General features: G+C 44.8%; 1 protein-coding gene across 1 annotated transcript in view; it reads left to right on the top strand.

Moving 5' to 3' along the window:
- Positions 1-19,501, top strand: part of LOC309679054 (myosin-4-like) — a gene marked incomplete at both ends in the record, with an annotated part of 36,676 nt that extends 17,175 nt beyond the window's left edge. The window contains 21 exons of the mRNA XM_082492285.1: positions 891-1,146; positions 2,952-3,194; positions 4,840-5,016; positions 5,704-5,849; positions 5,936-6,026; positions 6,805-7,194; positions 7,293-7,419; positions 7,847-7,965; positions 8,673-8,869; positions 9,376-9,559; positions 10,269-10,434; positions 11,150-11,274; positions 13,238-13,546; positions 13,633-13,836; positions 13,921-14,046; positions 15,212-15,382; positions 16,886-16,990; positions 17,070-17,165; positions 17,635-17,769; positions 18,841-19,185; positions 19,316-19,501. Coding sequence (XP_082348411.1) covers positions 891-1,146; positions 2,952-3,194; positions 4,840-5,016; positions 5,704-5,849; positions 5,936-6,026; positions 6,805-7,194; positions 7,293-7,419; positions 7,847-7,965; positions 8,673-8,869; positions 9,376-9,559; positions 10,269-10,434; positions 11,150-11,274; positions 13,238-13,546; positions 13,633-13,836; positions 13,921-14,046; positions 15,212-15,382; positions 16,886-16,990; positions 17,070-17,165; positions 17,635-17,769; positions 18,841-19,185; positions 19,316-19,501 — 3,898 coding nt within the window. The remainder of the gene's footprint in view (positions 1-890; positions 1,147-2,951; positions 3,195-4,839; positions 5,017-5,703; positions 5,850-5,935; positions 6,027-6,804; positions 7,195-7,292; positions 7,420-7,846; positions 7,966-8,672; positions 8,870-9,375; positions 9,560-10,268; positions 10,435-11,149; positions 11,275-13,237; positions 13,547-13,632; positions 13,837-13,920; positions 14,047-15,211; positions 15,383-16,885; positions 16,991-17,069; positions 17,166-17,634; positions 17,770-18,840; positions 19,186-19,315) is intronic.
- Positions 19,502-20,495: the final 994 nt, after the last annotated feature.

The following is a 20,495-nucleotide window of genomic DNA, read 5'->3' as shown; positions in this document are numbered from 1 at the left end:
GCTCCACCACCTAAGATGAACAATTCCAGCTTGTACAGAGAAGGTTCTCCATACTTTCGACCATCTCAGATACCCTTCCTATTTCAGCCCTCTCCCTTTGAGATGGGGTGAATCATGCAAAATTTAGAGTGTAGGAGTGGCAGCACTGGGCGAGCCAAGAAAACTTTCTCAAATGTTGTTGACAAGTGAAAGCTTTAGGGGGAGCAAGGATCGCATAAATGTATAAGATGATCTGCCAACCAGCTGCTTTTATTTGTAATACTCTGTGGTATATATTTAGTTCAGGCTTCCTGAGCCAGGGATAGTTTCTAAGAATTCAATAACTCTTACTGGATTTCTCTGCAAGGAACTGTTTGGTCTCCTCTTGAACTATGGGAATAAACAACACCCTTTTGCATTCAGCACCATAAAAATATTTAATTTTTGTTTTCAGTTTCTGTCTTAATAATTTCTAATATGCTATTTGGAATGACCCAAAAAGCATCAAGCTGGTGTTTCCACAACTGACAGTAACTCCCAGATTTGTAATCTCAGCAGCAGTACTTCAAGGATGTCAGTTTTCACTCTGGTATTCACCTGAGCACTTGCACTTTCTTTGAGACTGAGGAAAGTCTCAGAGATTCCCAGGCAACGTGCTAGATGAGTTTGTCTGTTTTGGAGTGTTTCCCCCTCTTATATCCAGATGTAGTTTTTGTTCATGCTACTGAACCCGCCATTCTGCAATCAAGGGCCTAGAAATGTCTCTTTAATAAAAGCAAGGGAGGTGAGGAAAAAAAGTCTAAAGCAGACGTTCTTTGAGGAAAATGCCGATGCCATATGGCCAAAAATCAGAGTCTGTTTCTAACCCAAGTCTCACCAGTCTCATAAACTGTGTTTTCGTATGTTTTCAGGGAATCCATTTATATCATCCAGTACAACATTCGTGCATTCATGAATGTCAAGCACTGGCCCTGGATGAAGCTGTACTTCAAGATGAAGCCCTTGCTGAAGAGTGCAGAATCTGAGAAGGAGATGGCCAACATGAAGGAGGAGTTTGAGAAAACCAAGGAAGAGCTTGCAAAGTCTGAGGCAAAAACGAAAGAGCTGGAGGAGAAAATGGTGACCTTGCTGCAAGAGAAAAATGACTTGCAGCTTCAGGTTCAATCTGTGAGTAACCCCCATTTTCGGATTAACCTCACGTCCTCTTATTCTGGTACTCTTTCCCTTCTCTTTTCCATTGTCCTTGTCTCCACCATTTTGTATCTGGTCTTGTCATTTACACCTAAGCAAAGTGAGCACAAACCACATATAAAACATTACCACCAGTATGAACACAGGAAATTCTGACTGGGCTCCCATGTAAACCCACTTCTCTATTAAGCAATCACCAGTGGAAGAATCAGATTTTCCACAGTATACACAATGTTGTCCAAACAATGGTATCTGATTCTGGATGAAATACAGGCTGTTTCCGCGTGTGCCGATGGTTATTATATGGAGCCAGGGCAGGGGTGCTTTTCTGTGGAACAAAGACGGATGCTCTTCACTGGAATACTGTTGAGCAGAGACTGAAATTGCACAAGACAGGAATATTGTCAGGTATTAAGGCGATAAGATATTATGTGGCCAAGGGCAGTCTGGTGCAAGTGGACCTGTCACTTGTTTCCATGTGCTTTCAAATCAGTTGAGTTTCAACAAGAGTCCTGTATTGTTTCAAGCACCAAGGCTGTAACTGTGCATTCTGGAGGTCAGATTAATTACCTGAATCCTTCTTCAGAACTTAACTTCACCCAGTTTTCTGAGTTTCTTCGTACGCTTCTTGGTACTTTAATGCTCTGTTCTCCAGAACTCACCCAGTTACAAGCATTGGGGGCTTCACTTTTGTGGGTGGTAAGCCAACAAATCCAAGAAGCCCAGGTTTAACTAGGTTAACTAACTTCCAGGTTAGGGTGCCTTTCAAAGCACTTAGATTTCAGGTTTCAGAACATAAAAGAACTCCTAAGGTATGACCATTGCCCTTAAGTGTGCTGTCTTACTATTTCTCAACTCCCATTTTCTCACTGTTTCAGTACTGGAAGAGTCCTTTCTGTCTTCTCACTAAGTCCCATTTTCCAGAGGGAATTTCTATCAACCCTGCTTGAAAGAGTTCTCAAGCACCATCTTCTCCAAGTTTGTCCTGAAAGATGCACGCATACTACCCGTGATTTTCAGTGCACTATGTGTGTCAGTCAGAATCTGAGACAGAATTAAACATACCATCTTCTGTTACTGCAGTGATGGTTTTCAGCATCTTCTCGGACGCAACAGATACCTTTTCTGGTATTCTGCCTAGAACACATCATAGTAGCATTACTTTAGACAAAATTTATGTGTCTTAAAATGTTAGTTATAGTAAAAGTTGTAGGTTAAACTTTAGGTCAAGCCTGACCCCATCTTGGCTGAGAGACAGAGTTAGGGAATGATCAGAGCAAGGTTAGCCCCATGAGAATGAAGTAGGAAAGGAAGCCTGGGGAGACAGTCTGACCTGTGTCATTATTGTTGGAGGAGCGTATTAAGTTAGACTCACCCAACACTCTATGAAAGATGACTCTGAAATTCTATATATTTTACAAATCCCCATCTAAGCTCATGCTTCCATGAAATCCAGTTTGCCACCCACCTATTTATCTCACTGTCTGCTTGCAGGCTTCTTGTTATGACTAAACCCTGTGAGTCTATTGCATGGTATTGTAGTCAAACCATCTGACCAGCTGAAAGGAACTGTCTCTACCATGGGATTAGGGTTCCCTTTCCTAAGCTATGGCTGAGCAGGACAATTTCCTCATGATTGAATCGTGTGCATTACTGTGATTTGCATAGCAAATTCTGCCCTGACTTGTGCAATCAACTTCCTGAAGATGGCGCTTGAACAACATATGTTGCCTTTGTCATTATTATGACAAACATAACATGCCTTCAATATGTTCTGACAGGAGAGTGAAAACCTAGCTGATGCTGAAGAGAGATGTGAAGGACTCATCAAAAGTAAAATCCAGCTGGAAGCTAAAATTAAAGAACTAAGTGAAAGAATTGAGGATGAAGAGGAGATGAATGCTGAACTGACAGCAAAGAAGAGGAAACTTGAAGATGAGTGCTCCGAGCTGAAGAAAGATATTGATGACCTTGAACTGACTCTGGCCAAAGTAGAAAAGGAGAAGCATGCAACAGAGAATAAGGTGACAGAGGAATCGGGGTATTATTCTTCCCCAGACAGTTTTCCCAGACAGTTTTCACTGTTGTGGAAAGTTGCAGTCATTCCGCAGTACTCTGAAAGGAAGTAATATGTGCCCAAGGCATGGGAGAGAGGTATTGCCACCTAATCACCTGTGAGAGAAAATTTTTTGTTAAAATTATAACTTTCTCTACAGAAAAATATATTTCCTGTAACAGTTCAAAAAGAGTTAAGAGGTTGTTATGGTTCTTGATAGAGAATTTCCATATTTGGCTATTTGGAGTCATAACGATCCAGTATGTTTCTGTCTCCTGTGGATAATGGAGGACTAGTATCCTTGTGAGTAGCTCCGCACAGAATGGCTCTGCTGGTCCTTTCTCACATGCATTGAGGAGAACTGATTTTGCAGATGTCAAATATTTTCTTGTAATTCTCTTATATTTAGGAAGCCCAGGTCCCAACTAGGATGGACGTCCTTTCCCTCCATTGACTTGACAACACGATGAGAGTTCTTCCTGACTTCTAAGGTGCAGACTGTCAGTGTAGCAGGGAGAGTATATATCAGGTGGTCATTAACTCATTTATCTCCCAGTAAAAGCCCAGGTCTCTTCACATACATCTCAACAATCTATGTGAAGAGACAGAACGGAGATATATATGTTAGAGTTCAAAAGCCCACATCTATGGTGATAGTGTTCAGTCTTACTGCGGAAACCATATTAGCAGAGATGTAATTACAACCCTGAGGTTCCCTTCACTGCCATCACTGACAACAGTACTGGATCCTAAGTTTGCAACTACAGATATGTTAGACATTTCTATATCAATGCTTAGAGGAAATCTAGCTGGCGCTGGGTACTAGGATGATGGAGTGCCCTATCAGATATCAGGGCCATATAGCTAAAGCACTTAGCAGAATCAACTTTCCTTATCCTTACTGTCAGGCTTTCCCATCCAAATAAGACAAATGGGAAGCAAGGGTGAGGCAGGCTAATGCACAGCGCCCGATATGTTTGAGATACGGTTGCTGGTGTGCAGTGCTCCATTGAAGTACATGGAATAAGTTTCCAAGATAAAGCTAGCAGACCTGGTATGTCCAGCAGCCCACTTAGAAGTTCCTGCCCTAAATTTGTGATCACCTGTTCCACGGGCGTAAGGTTGTTTGTCATGTTATTGTATTTCTTTCACTTGTGGAAAAATTAACACATCTTAGGCTTTGCTTGGCATTTGATAATATCTTTTTAAAGAAACTCACTTGCTGAGAAATTACAGCTGTTTGCCTAGCAAATACATCACATACAGGAAATAATCTTTTGAGCAAGAACAACTCAGACGCCTTTTGTAAATCCCAGTGGGAAAAACTTGCAGAGGGAAGTGAAGATCTAGCACATGTTTCATTATAGAATTCAGCAGGATAGGGCTGGTAGTCAAAAACAACTAAAGCAAGAATTCCTACCACTGCAGGACTAGAGAGGTCTGATTGCCAGACATGCCACTTGTTGCTACTTTCATCATGATCAATATAGACCTTCTGTGGAGAGCATTTTGGCTACAACCATGCAAGATTTTGCAAGGGTGCACTCACTGTGTTCTCAGTCTGTCACTTCTCAAGGCACCCTCTCATAGTATGGATGCTGGCTGTCTAACAGGTTAAGAATCTTACTGAAGAGATGGCAGCTCTGGATGAAAATATTTCTAAACTCACTAAGGAGAAGAAGGCTCTCCAGGAAGCCCACCAGCAGACGCTGGATGACTTGCAAGTTGAGGAAGACAAAGTCAGCACACTCACCAAAACCAAGACCAAATTGGAGCAGCAAGTAGACGATGTAAGAAAAAGTTTTGGGGCTGTGTAGGTGGGTGCTCTGACGGATTAGAAAAGAATAGAAATCTGTAGTTGGAAGTATAAGCAACATGTAAAGCAGCGAAGGCAGCTCCAATATTTCAGCTAATAAATCATTGCCAGTTGACAGTATATTCTGGAGTCCAGTACATCTTTCATCTTTCTCAGCCCATTTAAAGTATGTTCATCGTTAGTTATTTCATCATTGGAGACTTTTGTGCACTGTTTTAACCAATTAGCTGGAGCAGTATATCTGTGGCAGTTTGAAGTTTGATGCAGAGTTATTTGTGGTCTCTTATTGTGCAGTGTAGACATACTCCAGGAAGTTATGAACATGGGGAATTTGTCAATATTTAGCAGTCTATCTGCTAGCAACTGCCGCCACTGGAAAATTTTTATTTCTTTTCAAAGAAAGACTTGCATTTCAACTGTGCATGGCCAAGCTGTGGACAGCTTAATATCTGAAACCAAATCATAATGTCAGCTTTGATCTTGCAGCAAGAGTATAGCACAGATAGAGATGAGAAGTATATACAGGATCTGATTGTTTTCTCTATTCATCAATTTCCAATTCTAGTTAGGTTTTTTAATCAATAATAGTTACTTTCAAAGTATAATTTATGTGTTTTAAAGTATAATTTATGTGTTTTAAAGTATGTTTTATGTGTTTTAGCTTGAAGGATCTCTGGAACAAGAGAAGAAACTGCGGATGGACCTTGAGAGAGCAAAGAGAAAATTGGAGGGTGATCTGAAAATGTCTCAGGATTCCATCATGGATCTGGAAAATGATAAGCAACAGATGGATGACAGGCTAAAAAAGTATTGCACCGACTTTTTATGCTCTGCATTCTAAAATTCACATTTTATCTTAACCACATTGAATTTGCATTCTTGTTTTTTAACAGAAAGGATTTTGAAATTAGCCAGTTGCAAAGTAAAATTGAAGATGAGCAGGCTCAAAGTTCTCAGCTGCAAAAGAAAATTAAGGAACTTCAGGTAAAGTCTAAGAGTTATTGATATTTTTAGTAGCCAAGCACAATTTCTTTATAATTAAATAATATTTATTCTTAGACTGTTCTACAAAAAATTCTCCTACACATGAATAAAACTATTAAAATGGACTCTGGGTGCTGTTCCCATCTCAGGGTGCTTTTACAGAAGCTCTGGCCGCTAATTATACATAACTACATAAGAAATTTCTTAAGCGAAGCTTGTGGCAGGCTTTGAAATTGTATCAGATACTGAGTTACAACAATAGTGAAGCCACTGAGAATTACTTTTCTAAGAAAACAACAGGATGTGACATAATCTGTCATGAGCAGGACAGAGATCACCTTTTAAATACAGAGCCAGGAAGACAGTTCTTTTCAATGCTGTTATCCCATGGTTGCTCATCTCAAGGTTCCTTCCAACTTGTTTGCTGATGGAGAGAGGACACTGCTTTGTTTTGGCCTGACCTTTGGGAAATTTTGAAGAAACTTTACATTTTCCAGTGACACATCCCCTATTTCTTCAGAAAAGTGCAATACTATATCCTTTATAACATAATAAATCCATTCTGAGCTATAACATAAAATGAAATATCAGATTTTGCTTTTACTAGTGTTCCAAAACTAAATATTGCATGTCCTAGGACACAATTCAGTGAATTTTCTAGTGGTGCTTCACTGTCTCTACTGATATAAATGGATGTGAAAGTTTGTTTTTTATTCCTCGATGATAATTTCAAATCTCTCTATTCAGAAGTCTTCATTTAGCCAATTAACTTTCATAGGCTCGAATAGAGGAACTGGAGGAAGAAATTGAGGCTGAACGTGCAATCCGTGCAAAGACTGAAAAGCAGCGCGTTGACCTCACGAGAGAGCTTGAGGAGATCAGCGAGCGCCTGGAAGAAGCAGGAGGGGCTACCGCAGCTCAGATTGAGATGAACAAGAAGCGTGAGGCAGAATTTCAGAAGATGCGTCGCGACCTCGAAGAGGCCACGCTGCAGCACGAAGCCACGGCTGCCGCCCTGCGGAAGAAGCACGCGGACAGCACGGCTGAGCTTGGGGAGCAGATCGACAACCTGCAACGAGTGAAGCAGAAGCTGGAGAAGGAGAAGAGTGAGCTGAAGATGGAGATTGACGACTTGGCCAGTAACATGGAGTCTGTCTCCAAAGCCAAGGTTACCGCACAGGAAGAAACATTTCTCATCACTACCCATGTTCTTCTGAACAATGTTCTTCTGATGAGCTGAAGGATATGCTTTTTATCTCTTAACAGAGCAATTTGGAAAAGATGTGCCGAGCTCTCGAAGACCAGTTCAGTGAAGTCAGAACCAAAGATGATGAACATATGCGACTAATTAATGAACTGAACATGCAGAAAACACGTCTACAGACTGAGAATGGTGTGTCCCTAGATGAAATGCAATTGTCCTGTGCCAACCACTTAAATATGCTGTCTGAATGCCTGTGTATTTTGTAACGTATTCATCACTGGGTGATCTGAACTAAACTCTGACTGTAGAATTCCCTCCTGGTGGCAGTCAGAGAAACTCCACCCAAGGAAACATAAAACCAAACCAAAAGCAGCTCTGTCAATCAAAATGAATGCGTGAGTTTGTGGTCAGTTCATCCCCTTCCCTTTGAGGCTAGCACAACATTTATCTTTGATAGCTTTGTCCTACTGGTGGGAATGAAATTGCTCCTCTCCCTTCATTTTACTACATTATGTCCTGTAATCTCTTTCCATATGGCTAGCTCTTCTCATTTGTATGTTTTATGGCTCATATCCCTGTTTAAAAAAAAAAAAAAAAAAAAACATTTTCTTGTTAGGTGAACTTACTCGGCAACTGGAGGAGAAGGAGTCCTTGATTTCTCAGTTGATTCGAGGCAAACACGCTTTCACTCAGCAGACTGAAGAGCTGAAAAGGCAACTAGAGGAAGAAAATAAGGTGACTTGATTTAATTTGGACCGATAAATTCTAAAATAAATCAGTGAGCTAAAACAATGAGATTTCTTCTCAGAGAAAGGTGGAGACATAAGAACAGTGAAACTTTTGAACATTGCCTTGGAGTAAAACACAAAGAAGAGACATTAGAAATTAAATAAAGAAGACAGTTTAAGCCCTTGTTATCGTGTCTTCTGAAGTTCAGAATTATGAGAGCAGTGAATGGAAATAGCTCTGTATGCTTACTTTACCACTATGGGAAATTCCTGAGGTAAAGAATACAGCAACAGCCAAAAAGAGAATGACAGCAGAAATGCAGGTATACCCAGGGTTAGATATGACAACACAGTTTAAAATTCCTTCCACCTCCAGATAAACACCAAATTCTACCTGAAAAGCTTGTGGGGAAACTTCCTCAGAGATAATTCCCACCTTGACTGTTGCTGGGTTTCTTGTGTCTTTGCCTGAAGCATTGGGTGCAGATGATTTGAGAGGCTGTATCCCAGATAAGATGGACAAGCGCCTGATCTTGTTTAACAACTTCAAGTCTGAAACACAAAGTCCCTGATGTTATTCATTTTGCTCCTTCTGTTGCTCTGGCAACGGCTGCACATGGGCAGTGAGATGTGGAGGTTTGATCGAAATACAGAAAAAAAATCCAGTCACAAATTGTTAATGTTTTGACAGTTTGAATACTTTTAATTACCCAGGCCAAGAATGCCCTGGCCCACGCCTTGCAGTCTGCTCGCCACGACTGTGACTTGCTCCGGGAGCAGTATGAGGAGGAGCAGGAAGCCAAGGGGGAGCTGCAGCGTGCCCTGTCCAAGGCCAACAGCGAAGTGGCCCAGTGGAGAACCAAATACGAGGCGGACGCGATTCAGCGCACAGAGGAGCTGGAGGAGGCCAAGTAGGTGTAGGGATGGTCTGGAGCAAGTAGAAGGATATTTAAATATAAATGTGAGAAGGAACTGGAGGAAACCAGAATATGCTTGTAGTAAGAACATGCAGAGCAGTGTGCTTTGTAATGTTTTAGGATTGAAAAGGGGAGCGGGTGGAGGTTTAAAGGAGAAGTAGAGGCTTGGGTGTGTCTACAGAAAGGAGAATTCCAGTGCATTAACTACAGAGTTAATCACAGTAGTTGAGAAATCACATTCTTTGCCAATATTGAAAGTGTGTTTCTGGTTCCTCTCCATGTTGGTATAGTCTACCTGTTGGGTAAGTATTCTCCCAGCCTATGCATCACTCTGGAGTGCTGTGTCATCCCAGGCTCCCATCAATGCTCTCTGGTCACACCATCACACATTTCTATGTTGCTCTCTCTGCCCATTTCTCCCATGCCAAACGCCCTTCCTGTCTTTTGCCTGAGAACACCAGAATTTTCCTTCTCTCAGCGCTGATTGTCTCATCCTGCAGAAAGAAGCTTGCTCAGCGCCTGCAGGAGTCAGAGGAGCAGATCGAGGCTGTCAACTCAAAGTGTGCTTCACTGGAGAAGACAAAGCAGAGGCTGCAGGGGGAAGTGGATGACCTCATGATTGACGTGGAGAGGTCAAACGCAGCCTGTGCAGCATTTGACAAAAAACAGAAGAATTTTGACAAGGTTCATTCAAAGAGCCTGCCAGATAGGCCAGGCCAAATTCTTAAATTATGAAAGTTCTGCACTCACAGTAAGATAAATTACATTTTGTCCAAAGCAAAGCTATGGTAAGGAGGACATAATGTGACATACAGTAATGATAATGTCACAGTGTGAGTAATCCCAGATGACCATAGCAAACACTAAAGTACCTTTCTGACAGTTTTAAAAAGCATGAAGTATTCACAAGGGAGATTAGAAGGATCCATATCTAGTCTTTGATCAAGCAGACTGAGTAAGTATTCACATGCAAGCTAACAAGCCCTGATTTTCGCTTGGTGTAAGTCTGCCAGCCTTGTATTTGGGTTAGGCAGAGCCTCAGACTCCTTTGCACAGTCCCAGCCTTCCCTACCTTCAATAACATTTAACATTTAACAGAATCAACACTGTTTGCCCAAAAGATGTTGCACAGACCTGTGCCTTGGCCCAGCTCTCCTGCCTGAGAGCTTAGGGTATGCACTAGTGTTGGCTGAAGAGGATCATTTAAGTAGCTTCCACCAAAATAGACAAGAGTATGTATCACAGTGAATTGATTGTCACAGGCAGAGAACAGTCCAAAGCCAAAGACTGTAAAACAGGCCATGCCTCTTGGGTTCTTGTCCTTTAAACATGCAGAAAGAGGAGTGTTGCAGAATGGGTCATTCTTATGCTCTGATAGCTCCTGTCACTCCAGGTCCTGGCTGAGTGGAGGCAGAAGTACCAGGAGAGTCAGGCTGAACTGGAAGCTGCCCAGAAGGAGTCTCGCTCTCTTAGCACGGAGATCTTCCGGATGAAGAATGCCTATGAAGAAATGCTTGACCAGGCTGAGACTGTCAGACGGGAGAACAAGAACCTCCAGCGTAAGTTCAAGATCCACCACGATCCACCATCAGCTCCATCAGAATCCACCATAAATCCTAAGATGCTTCCATGTTTCTGGGCTACCTGTAAGCACAGGCCTACAGCTCATTACAGCATCCTGCTTCCTCATGGTATTCCCCTTCCTTTGCACCATCATAGTCCCATTCATGGATAAGGACCAACTTAACTGAATGGACAAAAATTATGATGAAACTAGATAGTCATTTTTTTCAGATCACTTCAGTCACTGCCATTAGAAAAAATCTGGAGGGCTGTTGACTATCTCCTGATTATTGGAGGACCATGCAGCTGTGGCACAGTGGATTGGCATTTAATAAGCCAACTAACTGTATAAAGGAAACACAACTCAATTCGTTTTTGTGAGCTGAATGATCCCTGGGGAGTATCTGAGGATAAAGAGAGCAATCAGACAGGACTGTCTCTGGAGATGTAATTTCACTGTCCAGAGGCAGTTGACATTATTCTCTGAGCTCATGCCAGTTGGTCCCTCTCATTTTCAAATTGCACGCTGAACTGGAAATAGCAGGTAATCAGGAATAAAATTTGCACACGAGACAAGACCTATTATTTCTTCTCACTGCTGCATCACACTACGTCATTATCTCTTCCGTCACTCCCACTGTCAAACAGCAATTGCAGGTCCATTGACAACATTATCTAAGATGAGTTGAGTGTGTTTTTTGTGTGTTGCAGAGGAAATTTCTGATCTGACTGAGCAGATTGCTGAATGTGGAAAAGCTAATCATGGACTGGAGAAAGCAAAGAAGCAAATTGAGCAAGAAAAGTGTGACCTCCAAGCAGCATTAGAAGAAGCAGAGGCAAGTGTCCTCAATAAGGGGGCTTGCTTTTAGAGAGGTCACGAATGGAGAAAATTTGGAGATTATAGAATCCTGGTTATCCAGATACTGTCACAAAAATGCAGTATAAGAGCACAAGCAGACTAAATAGCATAGGGACAGTTCCTCTCACATACCAACGTGGCATTCCTTGCTGTGCTATCATGCCCAAAAAAATTCAGTCCCAGACTAAAATTGAGCTCATTTTGCACCACCTGTTTGAATTTGCTCCTCTGAAAGGCTAAAGAAAGGTCATTTGTGTTTCAAAACTCTGACAATTTCTGTTTTCTAGTCAAATTAATTGATGATGTTTGAAGACCATGTCCAATCTATGCTTAAAAATATTCTTGATATCACCTCCTATTCAAAGAAAGCTGAATGTTGAAGAGAATTAAGATTATATTTCTTCAGTTCCTCCACTTTCAATGAATGGGAGTCAGTAATACATTCAAAGCTGAGTCAGTTCACAGGACATGGGTTCTGATGAACATGGAGAGGTTGCTGGGGATCAGCTGAATCTTGGAGGTGCCATTGGTCCACTGACATGCTTTGCTGACACAGGCTGCATACCAGATCCCACAGTTCCATGGTCTCTCAGTCTTCCTTACTGCCTTTGGCTATCCCTCAGCTCTTCATAACTTTAAATGTTACTTTTTTCCCAATCCATGCCAGACTGTAGGTCTTTCAGTTCCCTCTTGTCTAGGTTCTGCTTTGTCTTCCCTATCTGCCCTGACTGTCTCTTGCAATAGCTTTTGGTACTTCCATATGACCATATCTGATTCTCCACAAAACACCTTTGAAAGCATTTCATGGAGCTGCCCATGGTATACCTAGGACATAGCTCAAACACAGAGACACAGAATTAACTTAGGTTGGAAAGGATCTCTGGAGGTCTTTAGTCCAACCTCCTGCTATGACTTCAAAGTTACATGAGGTTGCTTGAAGCCTTGTCTAATTGTTCTTTTTAACTTCCAAGGATGGAGATTTCACAGTACTGCTGGACAACTTTTTCCAGTGAGGCATCATTCTCATTGGAAAATATTTTTATCCTTATATGCAGTCAGGATTTCCCCTGTATCAACTTTTGGCTGTTGCCTTTTGTCTTTTTGCTGTCCACCACCAAGAAGAGCCTCACCTCATTTTCTCTGTAACTCCCCTTAGATAGGAAAAGAAGTAAAAAATTACTGACACATCTCTAATCTTTAGATGTCACTAGATGGGTGGACAGTAGAAGCAAGAGTTATAGTGACCGCGCAAATCCATCTGCTCTAATTTATGCATCTAAATGTCATCAGTCTAATCCTGAATTAGTCACCATAGGCTCATTCTGGAATCAAAAAGGAGAAAGGGGCATCTCTGGAGGGTCTGTTCTTAAAAGGGATGCCAAGGCTACATCAACTGTTTTATTCCCTTGATGTGCTCATTTCTGTCCACCTGTTGTAAAGACCCATCCTCAGGCTCCTAACTGCTAGACATCAGAAGCCAGATGGTATGAGTATCAGAGGGAAAAGGCTGTATGGAATAGGAAGATGCCCATACAGCCACTGGGGTGGGACTAAGTGTAGAGGCCCTTAGCAGAATTCAGCATGGAGATGCAAGAGAAGGTAAGCTGCTTCTGCGCATGAGACTTGGCTGTCCTATTTCATGTCTTCCCATGTTTTGTTATCTCTGCAGTGTCAACATAGCCCTCAGTGCACAGACCTTGTGATTGGAGGCATTTTCCTAAGGAGTCTTATTCCTAAATTACTGATTAATATCCAGCTAAGGTGTAATGACTCCTGTGTATGGGAACAGCAGCTGGTTTTTTCAGTGCTAGGCCTTTTCTAAAGGTCTACAGTAAGGCAAATATATCTGCATTACTGACTGAAAACTGTCGAAACTCTGCATAGGCATTTCCCAATAACAGACACTACAGAGACAAATGATATTATTTCAACCCTGCCAGGGCTCTTTAGAACATGAAGAGGGAAAAATCTTACGTGTTCAGCTGGAGCTGAACCAGGTGAAGTCAGATGTTGACAGAAGGAGTGCAGAGAAAGATGAGGAAATTCAGCAGCTGAAGAGAAATCACCAGAGGCTATTAGAGTCTATGCAGACCACGCTGGATGCTGAGATCAGAAGCCGAAATGATGCTTTGAGGCTGAAAAAGAAGATGGAGGGAGACCTGAATGACATGGAAATACAGCTGAGCCATGCCAACTGCCAGGTAGCAGAGACACAGAAGCACCTCAAAGCTGTGCAAGGGCAACTCAAGGTAGGGACCACGAGGGCTACTGTCCTGCAGGTCTTTGCCACTCACTCTGCTTGCCTCTGAGTCTCATGGTGCTTTCACCTTCAAAGGATTCCCAGCTCCATTTGGATGATGCTTTGAGAGAGAATGAGGACCTGAAGGAGCAGCTTGCTATGGTAGAGCGCAGGAACAATCTGATGACAACAGAAATGGAGGAGATGCGAGCTGCTATGGAGCAGACAGAGCGAGCCCGGAAGGTTTCTGAGCAGGAGCTGACAGATGCCAGTGAGCGAGTGCAGCTCCTCCATTCACAGGTATATGGTATCTCCTTTACAATAGGCATGTAGGAGTGGCATGAAATGGGGTGGGAATGACCGGTCTTCTGGCTGTCCCAACAGAACACAAGCCTCCTCAACACCAAGAAGAGAATGGAAGCGGACATGACCCATTTACAGAGTGAAGTTGAAGACAGCATTCAGGAAGCCAGAAACGCAGAGGAGAAAGCAAAGAAAGCGATCACAGATGTGAGTCCTCTTGCATGCCTCTCGCTTGCCTCCCTTCCACTTTATACCACTGCAGTCCCTTTTACACTTTAGAAAGGAGCAATCAGGTTGAGAAAAAACAAGTCTTCAACATAGGACCAGAAAATATCAGTGACACACAGTCCCTCCCATACGGGCCTCACAGAGCCTCTGCCCTACTGCTTGCCACAGAAGACCCCTTCAGTCGAGGTCCTCTACTCATGTTCTGCTAGCAGTCTGTATTGAAGAGGCATCCTATCTCTCCTTCCTCATTCACACATTCGCTTTTGCTTTCAGGATAAATGTAACAGACAGGATAGAACAGATGGTGGCAAAATTGTAATAGGAAAAGAGTAGTCTGAACGACGTCCTGTTTAGACACACCCCAGAAAAACAGAAATTGAGACTAAAATCATACATCTTACAAACACTAGGCATGTAAGAAATAAAGAGAGAATAGAAATGTTTCATTTAAACAAGGCTAGAGTTCCACAGCATCAGAAGAAACAAATCTTAGAACTATCTAGGAAGTGTACATGAAAATGAAACAGAAAATGGTCACACTACTGCATCAAGTCATGGTGCACCCGGGCCTGACGTGCTGTGTCCAATTCTGGTTGCCCACCAGCAGCAGCACTGCAGGTTCCCCGCTGCCCTGTCACAGTGGTGACAGCTATCCATCCTGGGTTCTGAAGACCCCAACAGGCACAAGCTTTTCATTGTAGTTCGAGATACTGGGGGTCATTTCATTGGCAAAAACTGCTTAGGAGTCTGACCCTTCGGCAAATTTAGGCACCAAATCGCCAGATATTCAAAATCATTTGGAAGCCCAGAGATGCAGAGTGCTAGCTGGTGATACTTCAAGGTGCCCCTAACTTCCACTGACTCTTAAAAAATGAAACTTTGCTACTGAGTCATTTGCATGCCTTAATTACTTTTTTCTTGTCATCAACCCTGCCCGTTCACCAAGGCAGAGTAGTTTTAGAAACACAGATATTGAGAAACAGTGATCCTTTTTATATGACAGACCCTTAGCACAGCCATGGGCACTGACTGAGAACGTGGAGAGCCATACACCAACGTGCAGCTGGGCATTGCTCCCAGCGAGAGCACAGAACTGCCAGGGACAGGGAGGCCTATTTGTAACATAACTGTGCACTACAACCAGGCAGCCATGATGGCAGAAGAGCTGAAGAAGGAGCAGGACACCAGCGCCCACCTGGAGAGGATGAAGAGGAATCTGGAACAGACGGTGAAGGACCTGCAGCTTCGTCTGGATGAAGCTGAGCAGCTGGCCCTGAAGGGTGGAAAGAAGCAACTCCAGAAACTAGAGGCGAGGGTATGGTGAAGACGAGGGTAGGCTAAGGTTAAGTTCCTGAGTGGGCCCTTGCTTGCTGGAACCTCTTGAGAAGGTTACAACAGGGACAACCCCAGGTATCTCCAGCAGGTTAGATGACTAGTTGTACGTTGCACTGTGAGTAAGGAACTTAAGAATGACCTTATAAAAAATGAGTGGGCAAAAATGGTGGCAGATAAACATCAGGGTAGGCATATATGTAACTTATCTAGGGAAAAATAATTTAAAACGTACTTACTTGGGGATGAACTTGGAACTGGCAATTACAGCTCAGTCAGGAGATCTCAGTCTCATCCATGACAGGCCTCAGAAACTGTTCAATGTTCAGTAGAAGCAAAAACCCAAAAGAGGAAAACATTTGGGCTTCATTAGGAAGGGCACTGAGAAGCAGACAGAGAGCATCACTTGCGACTATATTAAATGTACCACGCACAGTTCAGGTCTCTGCAACTCAAGAAGGACCTGACAGTTAGAGACGCATCCAGGGAATGGCATCCAGGCTGGAGCCTTATGAGGAGAGACAAAAAAGGCTAGGACTCTTTTAATTTGGAGAGGAGATGGCTGAGAGGGAGGTGATCAGAGTTTATAGAAGCATGAGAGCAGTAACCGAGAGGTTTTCTGAATGGTTATTGATCAAGACACACAATGTGAGAAGTAAGGACACACAATGCAGATCAGGACATCTTCACCTGAAGATCAGCTTAAAAGAAATAAAAATAAGTACTTTACAGAGTGGGCACTGAAATTCTGGAACCTGCTGCAGTGGGAGGCTGTAGAGGCAGCTGGTAGAAGGTTCAAAAAGGGATCAGAAATCAGCAGGTTTATAGACATACCTAAGGGAGCAGGCACAGATGTTCCACCTGCTGTCCCTAAACAGTATATGCTGCTGCCACTCTCGGAGGCAGAGCATTCAGCTTACGTGGACCAGCCTGACCCGCTTACTGCACTCTTCAGCTGTTCTTCTTCCAAAACGCAGCACAACTGTGTTTTGGAACACGGGTGCTCTTGGTTTTGAAAGGAACTATCTATGCAGAAATAAAAACACTGGTGCCCAGGTTTGACTTACACCCACTGCAGAAGAGGCAGGGAGCTATGGGAGCTTGTTAAGGACTATCAATGAGGGTGAGCTGGACTCAAAGATTACAAATGAAACAGATTTTCCCTATGTACCTGGTGAACATTGAAACAGGGAAAGGAGGGCTCTGTCAATTTCTTCTGCTCTGACAGATTTAAACCTAATTTTGGTTATAAATGCCCCAGGTAGGCACAGCTATGTTCCTTCTATATATAACCATGGATTCACACACTATGTCACTACTAATATAGCATGGAGAGCAGTTTTTAGCTAGTCTAGCCCCAAGAAGCAGCTGCGGGAACCTGCCCTGCGCTGTCGCTTTCTCTGCAGCCTTAGTCCACAGAACCTCAGTCCCCTGGGTCCTACAGCCAGGATCAGCTTGCAGTCTTCACCATCATACTCTGTTTCAGATCAATGAGTTAGAAAACGAGCTTGACGCTGAGCAGAAACGGGGAATAGAGTCACTGAAAGGTGCTCGCAAGTATGAACGAAGGCTAAAGGAGCTCTCTTACCAGGTATTTCAAATCCTCTGCCCTCTTACGCGTATCACCTCAGTCCATTTTCCAAGGCTGACTTGATTTTCGCTTCCCACAGTCTGAAGAGGATAAGAAAAATATTCTCCGGCTCCAGGACCTGGTGGACAAGCTGCAGCTAAAAGTGAAAGGATACAAGAAACAGGCTGAGGAAGCTGTGAGTGCAGGACCCTCTTTAAATCTTTGTGGGCATAGGGTGGAGATTTCCGAAAGATCTGGGCTCCCAAGTTTATTAAAATAATTGAACCCTCAGTTTGATAGGGAAACTATGGCCATTGCCTTTGGGCATAACTCCTTGGCGTGAGTCCTTACCTCGTGAAGACTTATGGCTCAAAACAGAGCGGACACAGCTGTAATTACCCTGGAGTCATTGCACTTTTGGAGCCACACTAGCCAATTTTGCCAGCTGGAACTGGGCAGGACTAATTGTTCTGTCCCCAGCAGAGTGCTCCTGTTGTTGACAATAGTAGATAGAAGCACTTGGAGTGCTGGCAATGCAGGGATGCAGCTGCGATGCTAACTGTAGTATGTGATGTCACTGCGGCGCAGCCGTACGGTGTTCAGTTAATTGTAACAGGGCAATGTCGTTCGTGCCTGTGTCACTGACAACACTGCGTGACTTTCAGGAAGAACAGGCAAATGCCAATCTCTCACGATGCCGCAAGACCCAGCACGAGCTGGAAGAGGCTGAAGAACGAGCTGATATAGCTGAATGCCAGGTTAACAAGTTGCGAGCCAAAAGTCGTGACATTGGAGGACAGGTGAGTTTGAGGGCTGCAGAGAAACACCTGGCAGTCACAGCTGTATTCCTCTCACTCTTGCACTGGAGTGTCCCTCATAAAGGGAGGCCAAAAATCAGCACTTATTCAAAACCAGTGAGTTTTGAAAGTCCTTTTGGTGCATCTCAAGAGACAGACCAGATATGATCAACTGTAAGAATCCAGGTCTGGGAGATACTGGTTCTTTGCCAGTAATATGGTAGAACATTTGCAATAGCCACAGACCTGAAGCAACACCACAAATAATTCAACTGCTCCAATAACTTCTACATTATCTTCCTTTCTTTAATATTTAGAAATCAGAGGAATGAAGTCCCTGACCAGAGCTGCGGCAGGCTCTCTTACAATATAGACTTCTATGCATCCAACAGATATATTTGTGACTTGCTTCAAGTAACTAGGTGTGCATATAACTGGTCTTTGACCTGGTCATATTTAGCCAAGCCTAAGTAGAAGCTGTGAGAAATAAAAATAAATCTGGGCAACGCTCTGGTGACTGTAAGGACTATCAGTTTGTTATGAGATGGACAGTGAGCATCTGTGAATGGGTCTATCAGGTACGGCACCGCTTCCCAAAGTCCAGGATGTGTCCCGTGCAGAGAAAAGGGGTCCCAGGGCAGTGGAAACATGCTCCTCAGCTGTACTCCACCGTTTCAGAGTTCCTGCTTGAGAGAAGCTAAGAGTTAAGTAGGAAAAACACAGAAAGGATCCCCCCCCCCGCCCCCGTAAGGCTGCAACAATGCCTGCGAGGAGCTGCCCTGTTCCCCCGCCCCTGCAGCCCCCCCGGGCAGCGCTGTGGGGACCGGAGAGAGTCTTCTGTAGGGACCTACTCCACCTCCATGCAGCGGGGGGGACACACGGACATCTGCTCCGTGCGGGGGGTGGGGGCTGGGGGGAATCTGCTCCATGCGGTGTGTGTGTGGGGGGGGGAATCTGCTCCATGCGGTGTGTGTGTGTGGGGGGGGGAATCTGCTCCATGCAGTGTGTCTGGGGGGGCTCTCCTCCGTGTGGGGCGGGGGATGGATCTGCTGAGCCCCACCGGCCGCGGCGCAGGATGGCGCGGCGGGTCCGGGCCGGGCCCTGCCGCGGATCGGTGCCTGCGCCCGGGCCGGCGGCGGCGGGTCCCGCGCTGCCCCGAGGCCGCGGGTGCCGGGCCCGGGAGGTCAGGGCCGCCCGAGGCGGGCCGGCGGCCGCCTCCTGGAGAAGGCCCGGGCCGAGCCCGCCGCCCGCTCCGCGGCCCTGCCCCGCTCTCTGCCCGCCCCGGGCCTCGCCCCTCCGGCACGCCGCGGGTGGGCGCTTGTCCCCGGTCCGCCCCCGGTGCCCGTGTCCCGGAGCCCGCCCCGGTGGGCAGCGTCCCCTCTGCAGCGGGAGCGGGTGCCATCGGCCTGCCCAGCGCAGGTCTGTGCTGAGCTGCTCCGCCCTGTCTGAGTGAAGAAAGGGGCGCTTTCTGAAAAGGAAAAATGTTCAGGAGGACATTAACAGCTGCAGGTTTTTCATTTTAAAGTGTCTGGATGTTTGCTGTCTGTAGGAGCTGGACTTTGCTGGGTGGTCATGTTCAAGTGACAGCTGGTGGCTCTGGCCACCTTCCTCCGTCTCATTTTTGTCTTCAGGCGTCAGTGCCATCACCCCGCACCCGCTGGTCACCCCTCACAAGGTCTCTGCCTCCTCCCGTTTACCTCCAGTACTCGGTGGCCCGCTGCCCGCCTCTCCATGATGCTCCTTCCTTCCATGGCATTCCTTTCTCCTCCATCTGCCTCAATTATTCTCGTTCCTTGTGTTCCCTTTAGGCTTCTATCACCCTTCTCTGGTGTTTTAGACCGTGTCATCACTGCTGGCCTCCTGACTGGTCATCCTGTTTGCATTCAGGGTCCTTTGTGCCAGTCACAGCTCTCTGACAGTCACAGCATGCTCATGCCCCATCAGACGGTCATCTGCCATCACTGCCTGTCAACCTGACCAAAACCATCTTATTGTTTCTTTTCCTCTGCTCCATGCCACCTGCCACCATTGGCTCTGGCTCACACGTTCTTCAGCATGGCTGTCTGATGGTGTTTGTCTTCAAGCAGGCCCACCTCGTAGCAGTCCTGGCTTGAGAGAGGTGGTGGATACATCAGCTCCTGCTGATGCCACTGAAAGGTCTGGGTACTTGCTGTGCTTGAAAAGCCACGGAGGGCTGCTCCGAGCTGGGTCACCAAAACCAGATTTGTTTAATTTGAAGTTGGCTTGATTCTCCAAGTTTAATCTTCACGATTGATTTTGGAAGTGTTGATTAACACTTTGATTCTGAGATTGATTATTATGGCAGGGGGGTTGGAACTCAATGATCTTCAAGGTCCCTTCCAACCTAAACCATTCTATGATTCTATGGCATTTTCTGGTGTCAGAGGTAGATGTGGGCAGCCTGGTCACAAACACAGCAGTCTGTGCCTTGGACTGTCACCCCCCACAAAGTGGCAGGTCCTGCCCGCAGCCCCATGGGACGTGATAGGGTTTTCATTGCACAGCTGTGCACATTGGGACTGCGTCAGCCCCAGCCAGCACACAGTGCTGCGATAAGCACAATGCTGGCAGACAAATCAGTAGATTAGCAGGGTTTATCCTTTTGTGAAGTACAGACCTGTTCTCAGTACTCTTATTGGTACATAAAGGAAGAAAAATGGAAAGAATGAGAAACAGCTCCTGCATGGGAGTTTTGTTCTGCAGGAGTG

This window comes from Vanellus vanellus (assembly GCF_965231255.1).
Source record: "Vanellus vanellus genome assembly, chromosome: 17".
NCBI lineage: Eukaryota > Metazoa > Chordata > Aves > Charadriiformes > Charadriidae > Vanellus > Vanellus vanellus.
This window is presented reverse-complemented; position numbering and strand designations above follow the sequence as displayed.